At 37.4% G+C, this 17,589-nt stretch overlaps 1 protein-coding gene and 1 pseudogene across 1 annotated transcript in view; one reads left to right on the forward strand and one right to left on the reverse strand.

The window, feature by feature from the left end:
* The window catches only part of Slc6a16 (solute carrier family 6 member 16), a 34,480-nt gene that overhangs the window by 7,341 nt on the left and 9,550 nt on the right, over positions 1–17,589 (forward strand). Inside the window, exons 4-10 of the mRNA XM_078031663.1 lie at positions 7,357–7,455; positions 8,427–8,932; positions 9,307–9,464; positions 9,620–9,746; positions 9,955–10,130; positions 10,375–10,485; positions 10,646–10,887. Of these exons, the coding sequence (XP_077887789.1) occupies positions 7,433–7,455; positions 8,427–8,932; positions 9,307–9,464; positions 9,620–9,746; positions 9,955–10,130; positions 10,375–10,485; positions 10,646–10,887 (1,343 nt within the window). The 5' untranslated portion in view covers positions 7,357–7,432. The remainder of the gene's footprint in view (positions 1–7,356; positions 7,456–8,426; positions 8,933–9,306; positions 9,465–9,619; positions 9,747–9,954; positions 10,131–10,374; positions 10,486–10,645; positions 10,888–17,589) is intronic.
* On the reverse strand, positions 6,356–7,213 carry LOC101956794 (eukaryotic translation initiation factor 5A-2 pseudogene; annotated as a pseudogene).

Here is a 17,589-nt window from a genome sequence, read left to right on the forward strand (position 1 = left end):
ATGTTTGAGAACCATTACATGAGTGTTTGGCTCTAAAACCATCTTTGGGGTCCATGCCAAAGGAATGCTATCAAATATATCAGTCAGAATAGGGCTCCAAGATAAAGACAACTCAATTCTGTTCTAAAATGGAAAATATGGCAATATTTCAGTATAACTGCTACTAATATTTCCATTTTTTCTGAAATACCTAGCAAATAGTTTAAATACGTTGATATTAAGCATTTTTTATATGTATGTAGTACAGTGTTACAATTTGGGAATAGTTTGCAATATACTTTCAGGCAGTAAGCTTTAAAATAATGAAACTTCAGCTCTTAGCACAAGCAGCCCTGAGAATAATGTGTTCAAATTATAGTGCAACTAGAAACAATCTAATTGAGAAACCTTAAAGTACAAAAACAAATTCTGGAAAAGTGTAAATTAAAATTTAAAAGTTATCAACATTTGAGGCACTACCAGCCTATAGTACTTTTAATTGGGAAGGACTTTGGAAAAAGAACAAACATACAAAGCTATATGTGCACATGTACACACTCATATTGTGCTGTAATGAAAAATTGTGTCCATAAGTTTTATAGCCTAAATATTTTATTGCAACATTTCCTGTTTAAGATATTATTGTTAGGCTGCAGGAATTTTGGTAATTAATATAAAGCATGGTATAGAAATCTATACCATGCTTTATATTAAGCACCATTAAGAGAAACTGAGGCCAGAGCTTGGTTAGCAACAATTTCTTCAAGTGACTGACAGCCCTTGGAGGAGAGCATAAAAGAACATCACAATTATGTTATGATGCAAATGTGTCATCAGAACAGCAATGATTTGAATCTGTCAGAGAGTATACAACTTTGTAGCAAATAAGGTGTAACGAAGTCTTTACAATAGAAATAAAATGTTTTCTTAGAAAGAAACAAATTTCAACTTGTTAATATTGTTTATAAACTGGTGAAATGTGTACAGACAAAAATGGTGTATCATTGTATAATCTATTAACATGACAATCTAAATTCTACACATAATAACTTGTAATATTTAACATTTGCTACAAAAAAGTACAACAAATAGTAGGAATCAACTTTTAACTTTTCTCTGATGCCAAAAAAGAATGTACACCTGTAATCCAGTGGCTCAGGAGGCTCAGACAGGAGGATTGTGAGTTCAAAGTCAGCCTCAACAATTTAGTGAGGTGCTAAGCAACTCTGTGAGACCCTGTCTATAAATAAAGTACAAAATAGGGTTAGGGATGTGGCTCAGTGGTTGAGTGCTCCTGAGCTCAATTCCCAGTACCAAAAAAAAAAAAAGAATTCACTTCTGTTCTGTTAAAAAATATATGTTCCCTGCTTCCTTTTAATACAATTTATAAAGCTTTACTAAATGAAATATTTAGTTATAGAGAAATGACTTATGTGAAAATAAAGTCCCATATCTTCAAAATCTATAATTATGTTAGAGTATTTACACTTCATATAGTATTTAAAATGCAATATTTATGCATAAATAGCTTTTGTCATACAAGGTATGGAGATAGAGATGCATTATTATCATTTATACATCCTTATATCACAATTGAAAACATATTTATGTAAAGTTTGACAAATTAGGAAGAACAAGGGCATGCTAATCTAGAACTAATACTAGGTCAGAAGTCTAGTATGGTTAACTGGGGCCAGAAGAATGACCAGCCAGCAACACAGATTAATAACTTTCTGGAATTCCTATGGGTAATGTCAACCAGAAGTGAGAGATTAGAGTACTACAAAAACTAAAGCAGTGTGTAGTAAATACTTAAATAGAATGAATACTGGAGGGATATATTTGTTAGCTTATTCCTTTCTGCCTGTGGACACCTCAGATGAAGTATCCTTAAAGTCTCTTCCTGTTGCCTTTCATGTCTAAATCAGACTTCCCTAAAGAGCCGGAACAGCTGTTGAAGCTGTTCATCGAAGGGCTGAGCTTTGAAGCCATTTTTGAGCAATGGGGAAGATTCATGGACTGTATGGTAATGAGAGACCCAAATACCAAGTGCTCCAGGGGCTTTGGGTTTTCACTTACACCACTGTGGAGGAAGTGGATGCAGCCATGCATGCAAGACCATACAAGGTGGAACCAGAGAGCTGTCTCAATAGAAGATTCTCAAAGACCAGGGGCCCACTTAACTGGAAAAGATCTTTGTTGGTACCATTAAAGACCCTGAATCCACATTACCTACAATATTATTTTGAACAGTACAGAAAAATTGAAGTTATTTGCCAAAGCCAATGTCTCAGCTTGGCACCAGAATCACGAGCCACCACACACCTTTGTAGGTTCAAACAGCAATTCTTTATTCCTGCTCTCACACCGCCTCCACACAGGTCCAGGGGCAATCGCGTTCTGCCGTCTCCCGCACAATCCACCTACTCCACGAGGCTATCTCTCAATCCCCTTTTAATCTCACGAGAACTCAACGGGAAAAAGCAGCAGGAACACCCTAATCCCAGCAATAATCTTCAACTTCCAACTTCCCTAAAACCCATTATCTTAAACTGGCAACGCCTTAAACTCAAGGAGCCGGTTACTTCCTCAAACCTGATCAGCTCTAAACCTGGATCTGTCTTGGTCCTTGAGCAAGATCATCTTATTAAAGCATGCATGTAATGTCCCATCGAATGTTCTCTAAGCAGCATGGGGTACGTTTGGCAAGGAAATTTCGATGCGTCATTCCTACTTGGTAATGGCCCTCAGCAGTTATTGAAATCATGACTGACCAAGGCAGTGGAAAGAAAGGAGCCACAAAGAATGACCGTACCCTTCTAGTCTTGATGCCTCAGATTCTGACCAACCATTGCATTCGCTCTGGTTAGGGCAGAGTCTAGCTTGGATAGTAAGGGATCTTCTTTGTGGGATGTGCCCACAGAGTTGAGTTACACTCACCTGTTCCCTTGTATCCCTGCCCCTTCTGGCCTTTTTTTGGATAGAACTTTCTGAAGAACAAGAGTTCCCTCAGTAAAAGCTCACTTACATGCTCACTCTCTCTTGTCTGCCTCTCGTGACTTTCTCTTGCTCTCTCTCTTGGGATGCCTGAGTCCGAAAGTGGAGAAGCTGTCCTGAAGCTTGTGCAAAGGTAAATTGTGTCTGTGTTTTGTTTGGTGTCCCTGCAGATTCACACCAGCCATCTTAAGTTCAACTGCCGCATAGGTCGGGGTGGCAGCTTAGCTTTGTAATTTTTGACAAACAAGACTCTGTGTGTCATTCAGAAATGTCATACTGTGGGAGTGGCTATAGCTCAGTGGCAGAGCACTTGCCTAGTGTAGGTGAGGCACTGGGTTCAATCCTCAGCACCACATTAAAATAAATGAAGACATGCTTTCCATCTATAAGTACAAAAAATAAATAAATGATAAAGAAATACCATACTGTGAATGGCCACAACTGTGAAGTAACAAGAGCCCCATCAAAGCAAGAGATGGCTAATGCTTCATTAAGCCAAAGAGGTCGAAGCAGTTCTGGAAACTTTGGAGGTGGTTTTGGTGGAAATGACAATTTTGGTTATGGAGGGAACTTCAGTGGCCATGGTGGGTGTGGGAACTTTGGAGGCAGAAGCTCTGGACCTTATGGTGGTGGAGAGCCAATACTTTGCTAAACCATGAAACTAAGGTGGCTCTGATGGTTGCAGCAGCAGCAGGAGCTATGGCAGTGACAGAAGGTTTTAATACTGCCTGAAAACAAAGCTTAGCAGGAGAGGAGAGCCAGAGAAGTGAGGGAAGCTATAGGTTACAACAGATTTGTAAACTCAGCCAAGCATAGTGATGGCAGGACCTAGCTGCTACAAAGAAGAATAGATTTAGACAATATTCATGTGTATGGGCAAAAAAACCTTGAGGACTATATTGGTGACTAATTGTATAACAGGTTATTTTAGTTTCTTTTCTGAGAAAAGTGTAAAGCTCTCAAAGGTTTAATGTAGACTTTTTTTTTTTTTTTGCATTCATGCTTGTTGATTGCTAAATGTAATGGTCTAATCATGATGTGGAATAAGTGCCTCTTAAAAAAAAAGAGGGGCTGGGACTGTAGCTCAGAACACTTGCCTAGCATGTATGAGGCACTGGGTTCAATCCTTAGCACCGCATAAAATAATAAATAAAGGCATGCTGTTCACCTACAACTATTTAAAAAAATTTAAAAAAAAACAATACTGGAAAGAATTCAGCCTAATTACTAATTGTGCTTTATTTAGATGGGCAAAAGCTAATGTCATACTAAAAGAATTATTGTGACTTCAGTATTTCTTGTGCTTTAGAATCCTCTTCCTGTACTTCTCTTAAAGTATCTTGCTTCTTGTCCAAATGGGTTTGCTGAGGCCAAGACAAAATTTTAAAGTGTGTACAAATTAAGCAACTGAATTTTGGAGATCTTATGTTCCTACCACTCTTTCTAGTCACTTATTAGATGAGTTATATCTCATGTTTTTCTCTAGATGATAGGAACAAAAACCTTTGAGGTCAAGCCATGATGGGAAAGATCTGAGAACTTGTCTTAGAGAACTAAGGCATTACTGAGATAAGTGATTTTGTTCTAAGTTTCACTCCAATATAATCATTGCTACTGAGCTAAACTCTATAATGATGTCTAAAATTTTGGAATGACTATATATATGGATATATATTGGATATATACATATACATGTGCACACACACACAAACATATATATGAATGATCTAAAAGACAAAATGGGAGTGCAGTGATGTCACCTGAAACACTTTAAAGAATGATTTGGCTTATAGACTTCTTTCCTAGTTACATTTCACATTTCACATTGGTACTGAATTAAGACAGAAAACAGAAAAAATACATAACACTTAAAATAAGTTAAATAGAGCTAGGGTTGTGGCTCTGCGGTAGAGTGCTTGCCTAGCACGTGCGAGGTCCTGGGTTTGATCCTCAGCACCACAGGAAATAAATAAATAAAATAAAAGGTATTGTGTCTAGCTACAACAAAAAAATAAGTTAAATAATAATTTTAAATAAAGTAACATTTATTCCATGATTGACTTTCATTTTACTTTAGAAAAAAATACATAAATTTAACAAATCAATTTAAAGAATTCCAAATCAACTTAAGAATTCCCAGTTTTAGTCTAATATTTTTTTTCTTAAATATTTATTTTTTAGTTGTAGTTGAACACAATATCTTTATTTCATTTATTTATGTGGTGCTGAGGATCAAACCCAGGGCCTCGCTTGTGCAAGGTGAGCACTCTACTGCTGAGCCACAACCCCAGTCCAAGTCTAATATTTTAAGGTAAAAAAATACTTTAAAATGGTTGAAAAGGAATAATTACTGATAAATACCAACACTTAATTCAACATGGTTGCAAAAAAAGCACTGCACAGTGTCCTGTAAAGCAGGTCAGTCCTTTCAATGCCAGGGAGTTATGGGGGACAAAAGCTAAAAGCAAAAATACAACTAAAAAACTGCTTCCTGGGCTGGGGCTGTAGCTCAGTGGTAGAGCACTTGCCTCGCAGGTGTGAGGTACTGGGTTCCATCCTCAGCACCATATAAAAATAAATAAAGACATTGTGTCCATCTATAACTAAAAAATTTCTTTAAAAAAGTTGCTTCCTAATTTTTATGCTGATTACAAAGGTCTCAAGTCAAAACCTAGAGTTTACCAACCTCCTTTGCCATTGTTCTTTTTGTCATCTTTACAGTGTGACTTGTTTATTTTCACCCAACAGCTCAGTGTCCCTCTGTCAATGACAAGCAAGTACTAAAACCACCATCTAAGGCTTAAGTCTGCCAACAGTGTGGCAAAGAATGGTATGACCAAAGTAATGTATATAATTTCACACAACTACCAAGATAACTGATACTCTTTGATAACATGATTTTTGTTTAAAGATTTGTTTGCCACACACAGACTGAAACTAACAATTTGAATCCATAATCTACGTATTCTATGACATTAAGTCTGAAATTAATGCAGATTACAATTTAAGTTAAATGTGGTACTTCAGTACTACCAAATGCTATATTATCTTTTTTAAAACCCTAGTTCAATAATCATTTTATTAAAATTAAGTAATGATTTGCTCAGACAAATCACATTTGCTGAAGCTTCATGTTTCTTGGACCCACATAATAAAACTGTAGGAATGTTATAGGAAAGACCCAAAATATTTAAAAATTATATATATTGATTTTTTTGAGTTGCTGACTACCTGCAAAATGAACCAGCACAACTTCAAAACACTTAAAAAAAAATGAGGTTGCTTATGAATGTCATACCTTTGGCGACAACCTAGAACCAAACTTTAGATCTGCAATTGATCCAGATCCAAACTGTTGGCTTGTGCCTGATGTCCCCATTTATTTGCAGTGCTTTATAGCTTCAGCATATTCTTCACTCCTTGCACACATAACAGACACCAGTACATCTTCACCTGCATTATACTTTCTATTTCTTTGCCTACTTTATTTTCTGGCAGTTTAAGATCCTCACGAACTTAACCAGTTTCTGTTGTTAGGAAAAGGTAACCATCTTGAATGCACATCAGTTGATAATCATTTCTCTTAATACTTGGAACATCCATCTTATGAGTAGAAAGGCACATATCTTCATATTTTTTGCCTATGAAAATATCAGTTCCAACAAGGTATACCTTGGCATGACCATGCTTTCCAGTTTTAGAAGTTGACATCTCTACTATTTTCGCTTAATTGTCCTTTGAGTACCACAAAACTGTTTTTGAGCAGTGCTGAGCACTGCATAGGATAAGTGCTGGAAGCCCCAGCATCTCCGGTAGTGAAATCAGTTTCGTCTGCTATTGTGGGCTGGGGAATGCTAGTTTTTCTGAGAAAACTTTCAGCAGGTATAGAGAACCTATCATTTGTGTATCCTCGCCAGTTCCCTGCAGCTGCTATATATATATAATATATATATATATATAATATATATATATATATATAATATATATATATATATTGAGTATTAAAGTAATATGCTTTTTTTGTAGACAGGTTACAACTATCTAAAAGAGAAAAGGATATAAACTTTCCAACAGTCCTTTCCCTTCTATATGTTCATGCATTTTTCTGTCAGTCTTTTCTTTTATTGCATGCTTTCATATAGTAGAGATAAATTAAAGACATATCATTGAATTGTAAACATTTCCTGAGCTACCAAGAACTCTTTGGAAATAGTGTGTCTTACAGTTCATTATCCATGTGACCCAGATGTGCCAGTGCTGATTTGAGGCCTACCTGCAACCTCTGATTTTGTATAGTATGCTCATTCCCTTTAAAATAAAGCTCCACTTCCTCCCTCTCTGTCTCTCTTTTACAGCCATTTTTTTTCTTTTCTTTTCCAGCTCAGTTCTTACTCATTGTCTTGTAGACTTTTGAAGCCAGCCAAAGGTCAGAGTGGCGACAGCACAGCAAGCAGAGATGAGAGTGGCCCCAGTTTTGAGGTAAGTACCATCTTCTGTCTGGGTGTAGAGCAGGAGGCAGAGATGGACACTGGATACATTCAGTAGATAATAACATCAAAAATCAGGAGCTAAAGAAAGGCTAGGAAGAAAAATGAACAGAGGTAAGATGGAAAGAAGTGGTGAGTAGAGTAGGTAGCTGCTATTTGAAATAGACAGGGAAGGCATCTCTGGTGAGGTAATATTTGAGCAGAGACCTGAGTACTTTACAGATGAGAAAGTTCATAGAGGTAAAACAACTTTCCTAAAGAATAAAGAAGATTAGGATTAAATTAGATTCTTTGATTCAAAAGTCTAACTTAAATGGTACCTCCTTCTGTAGGGAATGTATCTCAGTCTCAGAAATCCTTTGAGAGTGATTCCTACCCTTGTTTCTTTTTCTTTTTCTTTTCTTTTTTTTTAGAGAGAGAGAGAGAGACAGAGAGATCAGTTTCAGTGGACACATCATCTTTATTTTATTTCTATGTGATGCTGAGGATCGAACCCCAGCGCCCTGCGTATGCCAGGCGAGCACGTTACTGCTTGAGCCACATCCCCAGCCCCTCTACCCCTGTTTCTTGCATTAAGACATTTCTAAGAAGTAAAACTTGCTGGGTGCGGTGGGGCATGCCTGTAATCCCATTGGCTTGGGAGGCTGAGGCAGGATTGTGAGTTCAAAGCCGGCCTCAGCAATTTAGTGAGGCCCTAAGCAATTCTGTAGACCCTATCTCTAAATAAAATATTTTAAAAGGGCTGGGGATGTGGCTCAGTGGCTAAGCGTCCCTGGATTCAGTCTCTTGTACTTAAAAAAAAAATAGAACTTATGAGTTTGTGTGCATACATATGCACTTTGAATGTCAGTGGTAGTAGGGATAGAAATGAGGTTTGGTTTAAGGAAGTACTAAGAATTGTCTTGGAACTCAATAAATTCCTAACTATAAAATCTGAAATCTATAGTTTTTGATGGTCTTAAGGTCTACTCAGAAAGGTGAACGTTCTGTTGAAGAAGCTAGAGATGCTCGTGAGACTCTTCCTGGGATGGAGATAGAGGCCCACACTTCAGTATCCTTGCTGGAAACAACCTCATCTACTTTGACAAAGCTTACTGATGGTGTCCCAGAAATCAATATTTTGGAAAGCAAGGACCCAGTCACCTGGTCTTCTGCAGCCTCTGTTTCAGAGTTTCAGGATTTGGCAACCCGGACTGCAAAGGCTGAGGCCTGGGAGATCCATGCTTTTGAGGCTCAGACCAGGGCCAGCAGCCAACCCAAGCAAAATATTATATCAGATGTGACAGCTACCTCAATCATGAAGCAGAAACACTTGAAGGAAAAGGTGGAAGTGACAGAGAAGGAAGGTACCTTCCTTGTGCGTCCACTCTGGCCCCAAAAATTTCATTATATTCTGACCTTGGTGGGCTACTCTTTGAGACCAACCCAGCTCTGGAACTTTGTCTACCTCTGGATTCACAAAGGAGGCTGTAAGTATTTATTCATAAGGGGCTAGCAGGACAGAAGACTGTCCAGGCTTCAATTTATAACATCTCTGAGATATGTAGATGTTGGAGACTTGGTACTTTGAGCAGGATAGGTATGAAGTGCCTGAATACCTGGGGGAATGAAAAAGGGTAGAGGTACAGGAGGATGATAGGGCTGGAGACCTGGTCATGGGTGGGGTAGAAATTAGGTATTTAGGTCTTCCAGAAATTAGGAACTAGGGGACCAGATGTGGGACAGTGAAGGATGTAGAAACAGATGAACGCTGGTGGTGAGCATGTCTTCCTGGGCCTATGAATAAATCTGGGTACTGAAAGCCCAGAAGTTTTTCAGAACCCCTCCTAAATCCTTTTCACAGGTAGCTTCTTCATGATCTATATCATCATTCTGGTCTTTGTTGGGATTCCTCTCCTTTTCCTGGAGATGGCAGTTGGCCAGATGCTGCAGCAGGGTAGCCTGGATTTGTGGAAGATCATTGGCCCCTGGGCTGGTGGAGTGGGGTACATCAGCTTCATGGTGAGGAGCACTGGAATGCTGAGGCCTACCTTAATACCCACCCACATCCCAACGTCCATGGGTCAAGTCCCTTCTGTCCCTCAGTGTTCTGTCAGATCCCCTCCTTTTTCCTGTCCCTAGTCTTCCTCCCCAGCCACTTCCTCCCTGGTCTCCAGGTGTGCCTCATCACCAGTACGTACACGAATGTGTTCAATTCTTGGATTCTCTTCTACTTGAGCCACTTCTTCCAGTTCCCTGTTCCATGGGAGAAATGTCCCTTATTGAAGAATGCCAGTGACTTTGGTGAGGAGGAAATGAGAGAGGAAGAGAAGGGGAAAATAGCTGGAAGGAAATTTGGAAGAGGAGAAAGGAGCAAGGAAGGAGGGACAAGGAAAAGGAAGAGAGAATGAAAAATAATTGGGAGGGGAAGGTATAGGGAAGTGAGTGGGAATAAAGAAGAGGGGAGGGGTTACCCTGTCTAGCAGGCATATCCAAAGCCAGGTCCCTCCAGATCCAGCCTGTGCACGGACGACACCCTCCATCTACTTCTGGTACCAGCAGACCTTGAAGGCTTCAGACAGAATTGAGGATGGTGGGCCACCGGTCTTAAATCTGAGCCTTCCCTTATTTGTGTCCTGGTGTCTCATTGGTGTTTTTATCATCAATGGACTCCAGTCCATTGGGAAGGTGAGCCACCATTTTTGTATTCCTTGATATTCTCAGAAGCTCTAACCCATTCCTCACTTTGTTACATGTGGATCTAATTTTTCACTCCTTCTAGCCTTTTACTCCCACTAGCCCCTGACTCCTGCTGAAAGCTTTTTTTTTTTAAAACTCCTACTAATTCCTGACTCAGAATTTTTGATCCCTGCTGACTGTTGTTTGGCTCCTACTGGTTCATGATTGCTGATATGTCCTACTCTCAATTCAGGTAATGTATGTCTTGGTACTACTTCCCTATTTCATCCTCTTCTGTTTCCTTATCCGGAGTCTACTGCTGGAAGGGGCAATATATGGCCTTCAACATTTGCTGGTTGCCAAGGTGAGGTATCTCTTCCTCAAAAGTTATCATGGCTGCCTGTTTTTAAGGCCTTCTTTCTGTGTCATCTCATTCTGTGCTTCCCCCAACTCCCCCCAGCATTTCTGCTATAGTTGTCCTCTTGTTCTTTAAATCTCTCTTACACTTGACTTTTCCCTTTTAGGTGTCAGCTTTGTACAACGTAAATGTGTGGTCAAGAGCAGGGAGCCAAGTTGTGTTTCAGCTGGGCCTAGGCTTTGGCCCCATTGTCTCCTTAGCCTCGCACATGCCCCAGTCCAACAACTGTGTCATGGATACCTTCATCATGGCTGTGGTCATCGTGGTCACCTTATTGCTTTTTACAACTTTCATCCTCTCAGTGCTGGGCTTCTGGGCTACGGTCCTCACATACCGCTGCAATGAGAAGTAAGACCAGCTCCTTAATTGAGGGTCCAAGTCCCAGGGAATTTCAGAACTCAGAGACCTTAATCCTAAAGATGCTACAAAGAACCAGACTCTCACATCTCCAACTCAGATATAATTGCAAATTGCTACTTTCCCCTATAGCTAAAAACACAGGATAGAATCCTCAGTCATGTTTTATCTTTCTCAGAACCCTTTTCTAGCTCTAGAAATGTTGAGACTTAGAGTCTGCCAGCTATCTACCTTAGAGTGGATATACTAACAGAGATATGATAAAAATGATAAACATTCAAATTACTCTATTTCTAGATACACAAAATTGTGTTTAAGGCCACACCCATATAGAGAACTGTCCAGAGCCCTCCATTTCCTGAATTCTTAACTGTGGACTCCCAAATTTAACAATTTTTGTTCATCTAGCATATTAAATTCAAAAGGATTCTCAGTAGTAAAGCCGTTTTTGTCTGATAACTTATTTATCTTTGGCTTTAATTCCAAAAACATCCACTAGGGATTTATGTATTCTATTTTATTTTATTCACTTATTTTCATAGTACTCAGGATTGAAGCTAGGGCCTCATACATGCTGGGCAAGTGCCCTATCACTGAGATACATTCCTAGCCCTTGTTTTTCATTGACATATTACTCATTGTACATATTTATGGAATGTAGTGATGTTTATACACACACACATATATATAACGTATAATGATAAAATCAGGGTATTTACCATATTTATCTCAAATATTTATCATTTCTTATAGTGAGATTGTTTAAAATTCTTTCTTCTAGTTACTTTGAACTAATACAACATTGTTAATTGTAATCACCTTACTGTGCAATAGAATATCAGAACTTATTCTTCTTATATCCACTGACTGTTTTCCCTACTATGAAAATACTCTTTGTATACCATGGAGATTTGGACAGGTGAATCAGAAAAACATTTCTTGTTTTCCTTTGGGTTTCAGTTTTGGAGGGAGAAGGAGAAAGGAATTAGATACTAAGACAGTCATACCTTGTGATAACTGGAAGGAATGGTGGTGGGAAATCACTGCAGAGGACAGAGCCATTAATTTCTGTCTCAGCAAGCCAGATAAGGCCTTCCAGAGGAGTTGGGATTATAGGTGTGTGCCACTGTGCCTGGCTTTAGTAGCATGTTTTTAAAACAGTTGCCAAATCCATGGTAATGAAGATTTGCCCCTATGTTCCCTTCTAAGAATTGAAAAACAGTTTCAACTCTTAAATTTAGTCTTTTGATCAGTTTTGAGTTCCTTTTTTGCATAGGAATGTAATTTAAGGGTTAAACTTCATTCTTTTGTGTGTAGAAGTCTAATTAGCACCTTTTCATGTTGAAACTTCTTTCCCAATTCAGTGGTCTTGGCACCCTTGTTGAAAATTAACTGGCCACAGACATGAGGGTCCATTTCTGGCTCTTAATTCTGTTTCATTGGTTTATGTGACATTCTCATACCAGTATCTCATTGTATTCATTACTGTTATTTTGTAATACATTTTGAAATTAACATGTGTGAGCCTTCAAGCTTCCTTTTTTTTTTTTTTTTTAAGATGGGTAGACTACAAGGGGTCAGTCTGGGCAACTTAGCAAAATCCTGTCCCAAAATAAAACTTTAAAAAGTCAGGGAGATGTAGCTCTATGATAGAGGGCTTGCCTAGAATGTGCATGGCCCTGGGTTCAGTCTCCAGCACTGCAAGAGCAAACAAACACTAAAATCAAAGGCAACAAAAGAAAAAATAGATAAATTGGACTTCATCAAAGAACATTATGAAGAGAGTGAAAAAACACCTAAAGTATGGGAGAAAATATTTGCAAATTATACATTTGACAAGATCTGGGATATATAAAGGACTTCTGCAACTTAACAAAAAGACAATCCAATATTTAAAATGGACAAAGTATTCAAATAGACTTTTCTTCAGATATACACAAATGAACAGTAAACACATGAAAAGATGCTCAGCAGCATTAGTTATTAGAGAAATGCAAATCAAAGCCACAGTGAGATACTATTTCACATCTACTGTTAGCTATAATTTTTTTAAAAAAATAAGTTTTGGTGAAAATGGAGAAATTGGAATCCTTGTACATTGCTGGTTGGAGTTTAAAATGGTGAAACTACTGTGCAGTTTAGCAGTTCTTCAAAAAGTTAAACAATTTGTTGACCCAACAATTCCATTTCTAGGTATATGTCTAAAAGAATTAAAAAGGAACTTGAACAGATACTTGTTGAAAGAGATACTTGATCACATATCAGAGAGAGATGTGAATGTTTATAGCAGCATCATTTATAATAGCCAAAGTTGAAAACAACCCACATTTCCATCAACAAATAAATAGATAAATGTGGTACATATACACAATGGGTTGTTCATCCATAAAAAGGAATTACATTCTGATATATGCTGTAACTTTTTAAAAATAACTTTATTTATTCACTCATTTTTTTATGTGATGCTTAGGATTGAATCCAGTGCCTCATACATGTTAGGCAATTGCTCCAGCACTGAGCCACACCCCAGCCCCATGTGCTGTAGCTTTAATGAATCTTGAACGCATGCTAAGTGAAATAAGCTAGATACAAAAAGATAAATATTGTATGTCCACTTACTTGAAATATTTAGAATAGATAAATACAGTATACAGATAAATACAGAGACAGAAAGTAGATTAGAAGTTGCCAGAAGTTGGGGGAAGGGAAAGCTGAATTACTGCTTAATGGATAGAGTTTATGTTTAGAATAATAACATGGAATTGGAAATAGTGGTGATGGATGAATGTAATTCTTGCCAGTAAATTGTATACCAACTTTACAATGATTAAAACAAAATTCCATATTATAACTACAATAAAAGAGGACCTCAACCTTGGAAAAAAAATTCAAATTCACTCAAAACTTAAAGTACTGTATTCTATTTATTAAAGCACAAAACTTTAAAAAGCTTGACAACCCATTCTGCTGATGAGAATACTTGATCAAATAGAATTAGATAAATAAAATAGCTAAATAGAATTTTAGCTATTTTATTTTGTATTATTTAAGTGCTGAGTATTGAGCCTAAGGCCTCAGTGGACTTTTTTTCTGTTCTCTTAGCAATTAAATGATGACCCTAGAATTTACAGTATGCATTCTTGATTTCAGTGTCTATAAAGGAAATCAGTACTGTATCCTCTTCTAAAACAAGGGACATAAAACTCTATATGCATTTACATGTGAACGTTACATCATGTATTTTGATTTTAATTTTTTTTTCTAAAATTTACATTTATTATGCAAAATGTGATTAGATATACTACCTCCTATTTTACCATTTTCTTTTTATTGTTTCTTGTTACCCAGGCCTTCCATTTATGATTTCCATCTACTTGAAGAATATCCTTTCAGATTTTTCAGTGAGGGTCTGCTAATGAGAATTCCATGTTTTTCTTCTTTTAAAATATCTTTATTTCACTGTGTTTTGAAATCTCTTGTATCTACCTATAGATTGCTAGCGTGGCAGGACCTTTCTACCCCAGCACATTGAAGATAGACCACTCTCTGCCAGCTTTAATTGTGATTGTTGAGAATTTAGCTGTCAGAAGGTAACCTCTCTTTTTACCTTTTAAGATTGTTTCTTTATTTGGTTTTCTGTAATTTCATTATAATGTATCCAAGGGAGAATTCGTTTTATTTTCTTGAGTTATTTTGGCTTCTTTTGTCTGTAGATTGCTGTTTTTTATTTGCTTCAGAAATTCTCAGCCATTATTTCTTTACATATTGCCTCTGCCTCATTAGCACTCTCATCTTATTTGTTAGACCTATTTACTATATATTCCAGGTCTCGTAAAAAACTGTCAGTATTTTCTGTTTCCCTTACCTAGTCAATCACTAATGTTTTCTATCACTATAGATTTGTCTTTAATACAGTAAATGGAATCATATTCTATGCATTCTTATATCTGACCAGCTAGCATAATGTTTTGTTTTTAATTTATATTACTGAATGTTGGGAAGTTTGTTCCTTTTGGGGAGAGAGTTCTGGGGATTTGAACCCAGGGGCACTTTACCACCAACCCACATCCCCAACCCTTTTTATTTTGAGACAGGCCTTGTTAAGTTGCTGAGGCTGGCCTCAAACTTAGAGCCCTCCTGCCTCAACTACCCCATTTGCTGGGATTTCAGGCATGTGCACCATGCCTGGCTTAAGTTTCAGTTTCTTTTTAAAAATATTTATTTCTTAGTTGTAGTTAGACACAATGCCTTTATTTTATTTATTCTTATGTGGTGCTGAGGATCAAACCCAGGGCCTCACACATGCTAGGCGAGTGCTCTACTACTGAGCCACAATCCCAGCCCTTAAATTTCGGTTTCTTATTGCTAATTTTAGTATATTGAAATGCAGCAGAGTTGTGTGTATGGATCTTGCTGGACTCATGTATTGGTTCTTGTAGCTTTAGGTTTTTGTAATACACAATCATGGTTGGCAAATAAAGATTTGACTTTTTCTTTCTGATCTTTTAAAAATCATTTAAATTAAATTCTGCTTTATTGGACTGGCTATAATCTCCAGTTCTCAGATAGGAGTAGGATAGGATATCTTTGCATTTTGCTATTCTCAGGGGGAAGCAGTGTTTCACTTGTGCATTATTTGTTGGGATTTCCCCCTAGGTATCTTTTATCAAGTTGAAGGAACTTTGATTCTGTTCCTAGTTTTCTGTGAGTTTTTACAAATGTGTGCTGAGATTTTGTTAAGCTTTTATTACATAATTATTGAAATGATTGCATATCCAACCATGGTTTTCCTGCTTAGGTATCTATTTCTCCTATATTTTGTTAATGTGGTAAATTGTAACACTTTAACTACATCTCACAAATTTTGATACATTGTTTTGTTTTCACTCAAAATAATAAATAATTTTTTCCTTCTAATTTCTTCTTTGACCCTTGGCTGTTTAGAAGTATTTTTAAAATTTTCCAAGTATTTGGGTTTTAAATCTTTAGTTGTTATTAATGATTTAATATTCAGTGTCATTGTTGCTGGGCGTGGTGGTGCACACCTGTAATCCCAGCCACTCAGGGGCTAAGACAGGATCACAAATTTAAGACCAGCCGCAGCAACTTAGTGAGGCCCTAAGCAACTTTGAGTCCTTGTCTCTAAATAAATAAATAGAAAAGGCTATGGGATGCTGCTAAATGGTAAAGCACCCCTGGGTCCAACCCTAGTACATAGTAATAGTAACAAAAACAATAGTAGGAGTAATAATAGTAATAATCAATGCCATTGCAGAAAATAGTTGCAATTCCTTTATTTTACTTTATGGCTCAGTGTATGGTCTATCTTGGGAAATATTCCATGTGCACTTTAGAAGAACATACATTCTGCTATTGTTGGATGGAGTGGCCTATAAATGCCAATTAGATCAATTTGTTTGATATTTGTTCAAGTATATGTATGGGAATTTTTTATCTATTTATCCTGTTAATTGCTGAAAGAGAGTGGTGACACCAACTATGAATGTGGGTTTCTCTTTTTTATTTTCTCTAAGGCTGAGTGATCTTCCATTGTGTAGATGTACCACATGTGAATTGAGCTACTGTAAACATTGATGTGGCTGTGTCACTGTAGTAAACTGATTTTTAAGTCCTTTGGGTATAAACCCAGAAGTAGGATAGCTGGGTCAAATGTAGTTCCATTCCAAGTTTTCTTAGGAATCTCCATACTGCTTTCCAAAGTGGTTGCACTGATTTGCAGTCCCACCAGCAATGTATGAGTGTAACTTTTATCCCACATCCTCGTCAGTGCTTTTATTGCTTGTATTCTTGATAATTGCCATTCTGACTGGGGTGAGATGAAATCTTAGTTTTGATTTGCATTTCTCTAATAGCTACAGATGATGATCATTTTTCCATGTTTGTTGATCGATTGTATTTCTTCTTCTGTGAAGTGTCTGTTCAGTTCCTTAGCCCATTTATTGAATGAATTATTTGGGGGGGGGTTTGGTAGTAAGTTTTTTGAGTTCTTTATATATCCTGGAGATTAGTGCTCTATGTGAGGTGTATGAGCCCCATTCTGTAGGCTCTCTTTTCACATTATTGATTGTTTCCTTTGCTGAGAAGAAACTTTTTAGTTTGAATCCATCCATTTATTGATTCTTATTTTACTTCTTGTGCTTTAGAAGTCTTGTTAAGGAAGTCAGGTCTTAAGCCAACATGATGAAGATTTAGGCCCACTTTTTCTTCTATTAGGCATAAGGTCTCTATTCTAGTGCCTAAGTTTTTGGGTTTTTTTTTAATATTTACTTTTTAGTTTTCGACGGACACAACATCTTTGTTTGTATGTGGTGCTGAGGATCGAACCCGGGCTGCACGCATGCCAGGCGAGCGCACTATCGCTTGAGCCACATCCCCAGCCCGTGCCTAAGTTTTTGATCCACTTTGAGTTGATTTTTTGTGCAGTGTGAGAAATAGAAGTTTAATTTCATTTTGCTATATAAAGATTTATTTATCCGTCTGGTCCTGGGCTTTTCTTGTTTGGTAGACTTTTTTTTCCTTAAATATTTTTTTTTAATTGTTTTCCCAGCACCATTTGTTAAAGAGGCTATCTTTTTTCCAGTGTATATTTTTGGCATCTTTGTCTAATATAATTGTATTTATGTGGATTTTTATCTGTGTCTTCTATTTTTTACCATTGGTCTACATATCTGT

This window comes from Ictidomys tridecemlineatus, chromosome 15 (genome assembly GCF_052094955.1).
Source record: "Ictidomys tridecemlineatus isolate mIctTri1 chromosome 15, mIctTri1.hap1, whole genome shotgun sequence".
In the NCBI taxonomy this organism is placed as follows: domain Eukaryota; kingdom Metazoa; phylum Chordata; class Mammalia; order Rodentia; family Sciuridae; genus Ictidomys; species Ictidomys tridecemlineatus.